The sequence below is a fragment of the Dipodomys spectabilis genome, unplaced genomic scaffold (genome assembly GCF_019054845.1).
Source record: "Dipodomys spectabilis isolate Male_0828 unplaced genomic scaffold, ASM1905484v1 ptg000179l, whole genome shotgun sequence".
Classification (NCBI taxonomy): Eukaryota; Metazoa; Chordata; class Mammalia; order Rodentia; family Heteromyidae; genus Dipodomys; species Dipodomys spectabilis.
The window spans coordinates 12,831,149-12,841,367 of NW_024870856.1; the positions used below are offsets into that span (position 1 = coordinate 12,831,149).

The following is a 10,219-nucleotide window of genomic DNA, read 5'->3' on the forward strand; positions in this document are numbered from 1 at the left end:
GAATAGTCTGTGAGATTTGTGCTTTCCCTGTAGCCTTGTAGGGGACGGCGCGGGGAAGTCTGGGGCTGCAGGGGCCAGGCCCGCTTCACTGACACCCAAGACCGCAGAGTCCATGAGCAGCACTGCCTTCACGATACGCATTTTTAAACAATACTGCGGCTCCTACTGTCTTGCTTTGTGTATTTGTTTGGAGGCCACTAGGTTACATATTATGGAATAATTCTGAATATTTTCTTTTTAATTTTTTATTACCTTTAAGAAGTTGTACAAAGGGGTACCATGTGACAAAACAGTTTATGAATATAATGCATCTTGATCAATATCACCCTTCAACATTCTCACCCCCTTCCCTCACTTTTCTCAATTTTGTGTATATGCAATGAATTTTTGACTGTGTTCTTCCTCCTTCCTTCATCTACCCCTCTCCCTTTGTTCCCACCCCCTCTTGCATATACCATTTCCTAGTGCTGATTTTGTGGGGCTTTGATCTAGTTTTTCTTCAAAATTATACTATTTGAGCTCTCTGGGATGTCTGTTATACTATTAATTCATTTGTAACCACTTTCCCACCCCAATGTGTTTCATTCCAATTTATAGGTACATTCTATGTTGTTTTCTATTTTCAGCACTTTAGTTAGGAATGGCCCAGTACTTAGAGCAATGGAACTAAAGCTTAGATGTAATTCAGACACCATGTGCCACTCTGCCAGCCCCAAGGCAGGGAGGCTGCCATCCTCTGTCTCCCCTCTTGACTTCCTGGCATCTGTGAGGGCAGGCAAGCCCTCAGGAGTCCTGGGAGGGTGTTCCGGGGGGTGCGGGGGAGGCCAGGCCGGCTTGCCAGGTGACTGTCCTTCCCTGTACTCCTTTTCCCAGTGGCCAAGAAGTTGAGCACATTTGACTACATAATGCAGGCCCGTTTCCAACAGAACACCAGTCCCATGGAGAAGAAGGACCTGTGTGCACAATCAGAGGAAGGCCTTCTCCAGGTGGGTGCGGGGAGAAAGGACCTGTGTGTACAGATGGAGGAAGGATCTGTGTGTACAGATGGAGGAAGGATCTGTGTGTACAGATGGAGGAAGGACCTGTGTGTACAGATGGAGGAAGGACCTGTGTGTACAGATGGAGGAAGGATCTGTGTGTACAGATGGAGGAAGGATCTGTGTACACAGATGGAGGAAGGATCTGTGTGTACAGATGGAGGAAGGATCTGTGTGTACAGATGGAGGAAGGATCTGTGTACACAGATGGAGGAAGGATCTGTGTACACAGATGGAGGAAGGATCTGTGTGTACAGATGGAGGAAGGATCTGTGTACACAGATGGAGGAAGGCCTTCCCCAGGTAGGTACTGGGAACAGGGACTCAACCATGCTGGTACCTCACCGTTTATCCTGGCCTAGATATTTGTGTATAATGTATGAATGTGGTGTGTATATTGTTTAGTGTGGGGGTATTTTTCTATAGTGTGCACTGAGTATGTGTTATGTAAGTGTGCTGCATAGAGGATGTGTAGTGGGTAATATGTGGTATGTGTGTGTACCTGTATGGTATGATGTGTGTATACCTGTGTGATGTGGTGTATGCATGTGTACCTGTGTGGTATATGTGTGCATGTGTATCTGTGTGGTATGGTATGTGTGTGTAACTATATGGTGTGATATATGCATGTGTGTATCTGTGTAATGTGTGTTTGTGTGTGTTGAGTTTACATGTGGTAAGTCTATGTGATGTGTGCATGTTATATGTACATGTAGAGTTCAGTGTATATAAAATGATGTGTATCTCTATGGTGGGTATAGTGTGTGCATGTTATATGTGCATGTAGAGTGCAGTCTGTGTAATATGTGATGTGGGTCTCTGTGGTGGGTGGGTATGATGTGTGCATGTAATATGTACGTGTAGAGTGCAGTCTGTGTAATGTGTGATATGGGTCTGTGTGCCATGTGTTTCTGAACCTGGGGGTCTCCTCAATGCAGGGGGAGGAAATGGGAAGCATGTAGTCCATGGCCTGGGCAGGACCCCCGTGCTGGGGTACCCTATACCTGAGAAACAAAGCTGAGCGTATGTGAGAGTGGCTGGGGAGGAAGGGTCTGTCCCTGGGAGGCCTCATCCCCCTCCTACGCACCCAGGTGCCCCTCCCTCCAATTCTGTCTAACGGAAGGCTTGGTATCGATGGCTTCTCATGTTCTGCATTCTCATTTACCCCACAGGAGAAAACAAGCAGTCCAAAGTCACCTCCGTCTTCATCAAGGTGAGCCATAGCTGGCTGCAGGTGGTTCATCCGTCGGAAAAAGCTAGAATTTCCTCTTAACTCCAAGGTTTTAGAACGCAATTCATCTATTTTAACTGACAGAATGACATAATAGAAACCATGTTTGTTTCTCTTAACGTTATCAACATTTTTCCTATATTGGGGCTTAAAATCAGGACCTGGCGCTGTCCCTTACCTTTTTCGCTTAAGGCTACTCTCTGCTATTTGAGCCACTCTACTTCTAGCTTTCTGCTGGTTAATTTAAGATAAGCAGCTCTTGAATTTTCCTGACAGGGCTGGTTTTAAACTTTGAGCTTCACATTTCAGCCTCCTGAGTAGCTAGAATTACAGGTGTGATCGCTGGTGCCCAGCTAGCATTAACATTTAAAGCCACTCATGTAGCTTGTAATGTAAACTACAAGAAGTCTCCTTCTCTTTTTTACATCTAAACAAAGAGGAGACTATGGTTACTTATTTTCCACACCTCTGTGTGAAGTCCTCACCTGAATGTCCTCTTCTGGTCTCTAATGGCACTTGGTTTAGGACTGGCTCCCGTTGTCTCTTCCAGCTCTGCTCAGCCCTCTGGCACAGCACTTCTGTCCCCTACCATGTTGTCTCTGCGTCTCCGTGCCTGCCCCAGGCATTGGATTTGGGGTTTGCCTTAGTACCATATTGGTTTCATCTCAAGGTCATCCCTAACTGACCTCATCTGTGTTAGTCAGATTTTTATGGCTACAACAAAATGTGTGACTTCTATTTAAGCAATGTAAAGGCAGAAGGAGTTTTTAGTTTACAGTGTCAGTTATTGTGACTAGGGGCAGCCGTGGTGCAGGACCTGGCACTGCAAGGGAGTAAGACACCTTTCAAGCCTTCTCCACCCAGGCGCTGGCAACAGGGACAGGCGTAGAGGTCCAGGGATCTGTGCCTCTGAATCCAGAGTTCCCACTGAGGACTTTGGATGTCACTGCAAGTTCCCGAGTAGAGAAAGGATGCTGGCAGACTCATACTTCAGGGGGTGGTGGTGAATATTTGAGGCAGGCGCAGAGCCACACTTAGGGGACTGAAGGGTGCAGAGAGCAGCTGCCGGTGCTTGGTCTCGGGTTTCCTGGACATGAGTCTCCAGAGCACAGGCCCTCAGCATCACGGCCTACCTCTTTTTTTTTTTTTTGCTGGTCCTGAACTCAGTCTGGGTATTGTCACTAAGCCTCTTTGTTCTAAAGCTAGTGCTCTAGCACTTGAGCCACAGTGCCACTTCTGGCTTTTTCTGAGTAGTTGATTATAGATAAGAATTTCATGGACTTTCCTGGCTGGCTTTGAACTGTGATCCTCAGATCTCAGCCTCTGAGTAGCTAGGATGACAGGTGTGAGCCACTAACGCCTGGCTTACCCTCTTATCCCATTGCTCCATCCACATTCGTGTTTCCTACAAATCAACTGTTTAGCCCATTGAGGCCTAACTCATGCCCCTGCTGAAGCAGGGGGCCCTCACACTCCTCTAGCCATCTTTGCATTGTTCTCCTGGGCATCTCTCCCCAGAAGATACTTTCCCTCCCTCCCTGGTGGCCCCCTGTGTATCCTGTCAGCGCTCCGTGGTGGTCCCCTGACTACCCTGCCACCTCTCCCTGGCAGTCCTGCAGCTCCTCATACCGCTCTGTGACTCCTGTCACCTCTCCTTGGCAGTCTCCCAGTGTGCCCTGTCATCTCTCCCTGATGGTCCCTCTGTTTATCTCCCTGGAAGTCACTCCTGTTGCCTGCTCAACACTCAGCTGACACCCAGAGCTGGTGGTCTCTGAGAGTCTGGGAGAAGATGGAACCAACACTGGTGCTGCTTATTGCAGCCCTCAACAACACAGTACAAGCTCTATCCAAGCCGATGTTGTCGTCTGTCATTTCAGACTACCTAATGGACAGAAGCAAAAGAAGTTGCTGCTGACTTCTCTGTGTTCAGTGCTGTTCCCCAAGACTGCTATCCATCCCAAGAAGTGCTCTTCACAAGCGGTGAGTTGGGTTGGAGAGTCAGGACTTCCCAAAGCAAGGCACCACAGCATCTGGGACAAAGTATGAAAGACTGTATGGGGTCTGTTTGTGCAGCGGTGTTCTGTTTAGTGTGTAGTCTGTGAGTGTGTTTAACGTGGTGTAGTGGTATCTGTGTGCTATGCTGGGTATGTGTGCTATATAATGTGTGCTCTTTAGTATGTAATGTGTGAGCCTATGTAGTATATGTGTGGGGTACTATGTAGTATATGTGTATAGTGAGTATGTACTATGTGACATGTGTGTAAGGAGCATGTACTATGTGAAGTGTGGTGTGCATATACTCTGTGAGGTGTGTGTGTAGTGAGTATGTACTATGTGAGGTGTGTATAATGTGCATGTACTCTGTGAGGTGTGTGTACAGTGAGTATGTACTCTGTGAGGTGTGTATAATGTGCATGTACTCTGTGAGGTGTGTGTACAGTGAGTATGTACTCTGTGAGGTGTGTATAATGTGCATGTACTCTGTGAGGTGTGTGTACAGTGAGTATGTACTCTGTGAGGTGTGTGTATAGTGAGTATGTACTATGTGAGGTGTGTATAATGTGCATGTACTCTGTGAGGTGTGTGTAGTGTGCATGTACTATGTGAGGCTTGTGTGTAGTGAGCATGTACTAGGTGAGGCTTGTGTGTAGTGAGCATGTACTATGTGAGGTGTGTGTGGTGTGCATGTACTATGTGAGGCTTGTATGTAGGGAGCATGTACTATGTGAAGTGTGTGTATAGTGAGCATGTACTATGTGAGGCGTGTGTGTAGCGTGCATGTACTATGTGAGGTGTGTGTAGTGTGCATGTACTCTGTGAGGTGTGTGTGTAGTGTGCATGTACTATGTGAGGCGTGTGTGTAGTGAGCATGTACTATGTGAGGTGTGTGTGGTGTGCATGTACTATGTGAGGTGTGTGTGGTGTGCATGTACTATGTGAGGTGTGTGTGTAGTGTGCATGTACTATGTGAGGTATGTGTAGTGTGCATGTACTCTGTGAGGTGTGTGTGTAGTGTGCATGTACTATGTGAGGCTTGTGTGTAGTGTGCATGTACTACTATGTGAGGCATGTGTGTAGTGTGCATGTACTATGTGAGGTGTGTGTAGTGCGCATGTAGTATGTGAGGCTTGTGTGTAGTGTGCATGTACTCTGTGAGGCATGTGTGTAGTGAGCATGTACTATGTGAGGCTTGTGTATAGTGAGCGTGTACTATGTGAGGTGTGTGTGTAGTGTGCATGTACTATGTGAGGTGTGTGTGTAGTGAGCATGTACTATGTGAGGTGTGTATAATGTGCATGTACTATGTGAGGCTTGTGTATAGTGAGCATGTACTATGTGAGGCTTGTGTGTAGTGTGCATGTACTATGTGAGGTGTGTGTGGTGTGCATGTACTATGTGAGGCTTGTATGTAGGGAGCATGTACTATGTGAAGTGTGTGTATAGTGAGCATGTACTATGTGAGGCGTGTGTGTAGCGTGCATGTACTATGTGAGGTGTGTGTAGTGAGCATGTACTCTGTGAGGTGGGTGTAGTGTGCATGTACTATGTGAGGTGTGTGTAGTGTGCATGACTATGTGAGGTGTGTGTAGTGTACATGTACTATGTGAGGTATGTGTAGTGAGCATGTACTATGTGAGGCGTGTATGTAGTGTGCATGTACTATGTGAGGCTTGTGTGTAGTGTGCATGTACTATGTGAGGCGTGTGTGTAGTGTGCATGTACTATGTGAGGTGTGTGTATAGTGAGCATGTACTATGTGAGGCTTGTGTGTAGTGTGCATGTACTCTGTGAGGCATGTGTGTAGTGAGCATGTACTATGTGAGGCTTGTGTATAGTGAGCATGTACTCTGTGAGGTGTGTGTAGTGTGCATGACTATGTGAGGTGTGTGTAGAGTACATGTACTATGTGAGGTATGTGTAGTGAGCATGTACTATGTGAGGCTTGTATGTAGTGTGCATGTACTATGTGAGGTGTGTGTAGTGTGCATGTACTCTGTGAGGTGTGTGTGGTGTGTGCATGTACTATGTGAGGCTTGTGTGTAATGTGCATGTACTATGTGAGGTGTGTGTGGTGTGCATGTACTATGTGAGGTGTGTGTGTAGTGAGCATGTACTATGTGAGGTGTGTGTGTAGTGAGCATGTACTATGTGAGGTGTGTGTGGTGTGCATGTACTATGTGAGGTGTGTGTGTAGTGTGCATGTACTATGTGAGGTGTGTGTGTGGTGTGCATGTACTATGTGAGGTGTGTGTAGTGAGCATGTACTATGTGAGGTGTGTGTATAGTGAGCATGTACTATGTGAGGCTTGTGTGTAGTGTGCATGACTATGTGAGGTGTGTGTGTAGTGTGCATGTACTATGTGAGGTGTGTGTGTAGTGTGCATGTACTATGTGAGGTGTGTGTAGTGAGCATGTACTATGTGAGGCTTGTGTGTAGTGTGCATGTACTATGTGAGGCGTGTGTGTAGTGAGCATGTACTATGTGAGGCGTGTGTATAGTGAGCATGTACTATGTGAGGCGTGTGTATAGTGAGCATGTACTATGTGAGGCTTGTGTGTAGTGTGCATGTACTATGTGAGGCGTGTGTGTAGTGAGCATGTACTATGTGAGGCGTGTGTGTAGTGAGCATGTACTATGTGAGGCGTGTGTGTAGTGTGCATGTACTATGTGAGGTGTGTGTGTAGTATGCATGTACTATGTGAGGCGTGTGTATAGTGAGCATGTACTATGTGAGGCGTGTGTGTAGTGAGCATGTACTATGTGAGGCGTGTGTGTAGTGTGCATGTACTATGTGAGGTGTGTGTGTAGTGTGCATGTACTATGTGAGGTGTGTGTAGTGAGCATGTACTATGTGAGGCTTGTGTGTAGTGAGCATGTACTATGTGAGGCTTGTGTGTAATGTGCATGTACTATGTGAGGCGTGTGTGTAGTGAGCATGTACTATGTGAGGCGTGTGTATAGTGAGCATGTACTATGTGAGGCTTGTGTGTAGTGTGCATGTACTATGTGAGGCGTGTGTGTAGTGAGCATGTACTATGTGAGGCGTGTGTATAGTGAGCATGTACTATGTGAGGCGTGTGTGTAGTGTGCATGTACTATGTGAGGCGTGTGTGTAGTGTGCATGTACTATGTGAGGCGTGTGTATAGTGAGCATGTACTATGTGAGGCGTGTGTGTAGTGAGCATGTACTATGTGAGGCGTGTGTATAGTGAGCATGTACTATGTGAGGCGTGTGTGTAGTGTGCATGTACTATGTGAGGTGTGTGTGTAGTGTGCATGTACTATGTGAGGTGTGTGTAGTGAGCATGTACTATGTGAGGCTTGTGTGTAGTGAGCATGTACTATGTGAGGCTTGTGTGTAGTGAGCATGTACTATGTGAGGCTTGTGTGTAATGTGCATGTACTATGTGAGGCGTGTGTGTAGTGAGCATGTACTATGTGAGGCGTGTGTGTAGTGAGCATGTACTATGTGAGGCGTGTGTGTAGTGAGCATGTACTATGTGAGGCGTGTGTGTAGTGAGCATGTACTATGTGAGGCGTGTGTGTAGTGAGCATGTACTATGTGAGGCGTGTGTGTAGTGAGCATGTACTATGTGAGGCTTGTGTGTAGTGTGCATGTACTATGTGAGGTGTGTTTGTGGTGTGTATGTACTATGTGAGGTATGTTTGTGGTGAGCATGTACTGTGTGAGGTGTGTAGTGTGCATGTATTCTCTGAGGGGTATGTGTGTGTGCATGTGGTGTGCATGTATTGTGTGAGGCTTGTATATGTTGTGTGCATGTGCTGTGTGAGGTATGTGTGTGTGTACCAAGCAGGTTTGTGCTACCATTTCTGGGGGCTACAGATGACCTAACTTTCTCTGTAGGGGTTGTCATCACTGCAGGCCAGCAGAGCTTCGGAGGGAGAACTCCCCGGGATTGAAACCCACCCACAATAACCCGAGGCTGAGGCTCTCCTGGGTTCTTCCCCTGGACATTTGATGCTGACACATTTGATGGAAACTACTGTGCTCCAGAGGTAAATTGCCAGACTCAGCCCTAACAGTGTCACTGAGTGGCCCTGAGGGTCCTCACTGTCTGCTGTCTGGGCTCCTGCCATCTCTCCGATGCCCCGTCATCTCTCAGAAGCATCCATGACAAGTCACTCAGCCACCCCACCTTAGCCTGCTATACCTCCTGTTCTGGAGCCTTAAAGCAACAGCTCATATCATCTGGAGTCCCAGCTGTATCCCTATAGGCTCCAAAAACCACCAGAGAAGGGCACTTGAATTCAGCCATTGACACCTCAAAGTAGAAGCACACCTGAGAAGTATGGGTCCAGACCCACCTAGAAGCCCGCCCGAGGACTGTGGCTGCAGACTCACTTCCTCAGAGTGGAGAGCTTGGTGTAGATCTGCCAGCCCCAGAGCCGGCCCATCATCATGGTGTGCACAAGTTGCTTCTGTGGATTTTCCTGAGGTCCTGGTGAAGGAACCCTTCATCGTGGGGAAGAGAAGGGTTCAAGGTTGAGCAACCTGAGCACTGCCTGCAGAGAAGGCAGGGAAAAGGAAGTCCATGTCTACAGAGGTCCGGGCTCCCTCCATGGACCCCTGGCGCCACTCCTGCTGAACCAACCTCTTCATCAATAAGGTGGGAGCATGGGCCCAGCCAGGGCTGGGCTGCTAGATGTGGCAGCTCTTAGCAGCCATCACCCTGTCCCCAACAGGATTTAACCTGTTTCTCACATGGCCTCCACATGCCTCAGTGGAGTGTGAGCTTCACAGTCATCAAGGAAGAGAGCTTCATCTAGAAAGAGAACTATCCCAATTGGTTCACCTTGGAGCCATTCTGGCTATGCATGCAATATGACTCCGCCGCTGGAGACCCAACAATGAAGGCTGATCCTGTCACAGTGTGCACCCATGGCTGGCTGGAGTCTGGCACAGCTCTCCCAGCCACCTCCTACCACTGGGGACACCCAGTGTGAGGACCCCGTACCCTCCACGAACAGAGCTACAGCCAGACCAGATCCTAGGGCACCCACACTGCATTGTGCCCTGGGCACGGGTCTAGCTATGCAAACTCTGCAATGGTAAGTCCTTACTCTTAAGGTACTGGTTCTGCAGTGTCTTCCAGGCTCTGTCCACAGACAGCTTCTCCAGAGGCGCTTCCAGACTGTGGAGAGCATGACAAAGGACAGACAAATGTATGAAGCTGATTGTGGCTCACCTAGTTTGAAACTTGCATTCAGGTGGCAGGCCCAGACTCTGCTGCATAACTTGAGTCAGACAGGCCGGGGCCTCGTGTTAGCTGGTCTGGTATGCAGGTCTGTCTGCATGGCTGCCAGTCTTCCCTGTGCTTGCCCTTCATTGTCAAGTTTATCTTGGTAAAGTTATCTGAGACATAATTAATTTTCATTTGGTGATTACAGTTATAGAATGAGACTTGCTGTACTTAGCCAGTGTGGGTGGATTTAAGACTTCATGACCTCAAATTTTGACCCCACCTCATCTTGATTCAAAAACATGAAGACCAAACATGGACAGTCAACATCTCAGTCCAAGTACAGTGATATAATGGAATAGAGGCTCTTAAACCTTGTAGACTGAATTCTGACTCTTTCCAAGTTGGAATATACTTTTAGACTTGAGAGAGAGTTTCTTTTCCAGGTAATTGACACAGATCACTATTACAGGCTAAATGAAACATACGCAATCTGGATTGCCTATAGCAAGTAAGAAACTGAATTGCTCATTTGAAATTCTGATCCAATGAAAATTCTGTCCTGATGACTTCTTCACTTGTGAGATGTTTTTAGGTAATGCTATTTTTATACAGCCTCTTTCAGGAAGTGGGGAAGGAAGAAAAGCAGCCTAACTCATTCTGTTTTAACTAGAGACCTAGGCCCACAGTGTGATTGCAAAAAATGAGTGCTGTATGTCAATGTCAAACCAAATGTAGCTGGGCACTG

The 10,219-nt window shown here is 47.3% G+C and overlaps 1 protein-coding gene across 1 annotated transcript in view; it reads left to right on the plus strand.

Annotated features, from left to right (window-relative positions):
- LOC122121027 (palmitoyltransferase ZDHHC11-like) overlaps positions 1-8,207 on the plus strand; it is a 32,550-nt gene extending 24,343 nt beyond the window's left edge. Inside the window, exons 7-10 of the mRNA XM_042695254.1 lie at positions 874-986; positions 2,210-2,250; positions 4,146-4,248; positions 8,136-8,207. Coding sequence (XP_042551188.1) covers positions 874-986; positions 2,210-2,250; positions 4,146-4,248; positions 8,136-8,207 — 329 coding nt within the window. The remainder of the gene's footprint in view (positions 1-873; positions 987-2,209; positions 2,251-4,145; positions 4,249-8,135) is intronic.
- The last annotated feature ends 2,012 nt before the right edge of the window (positions 8,208-10,219 follow it).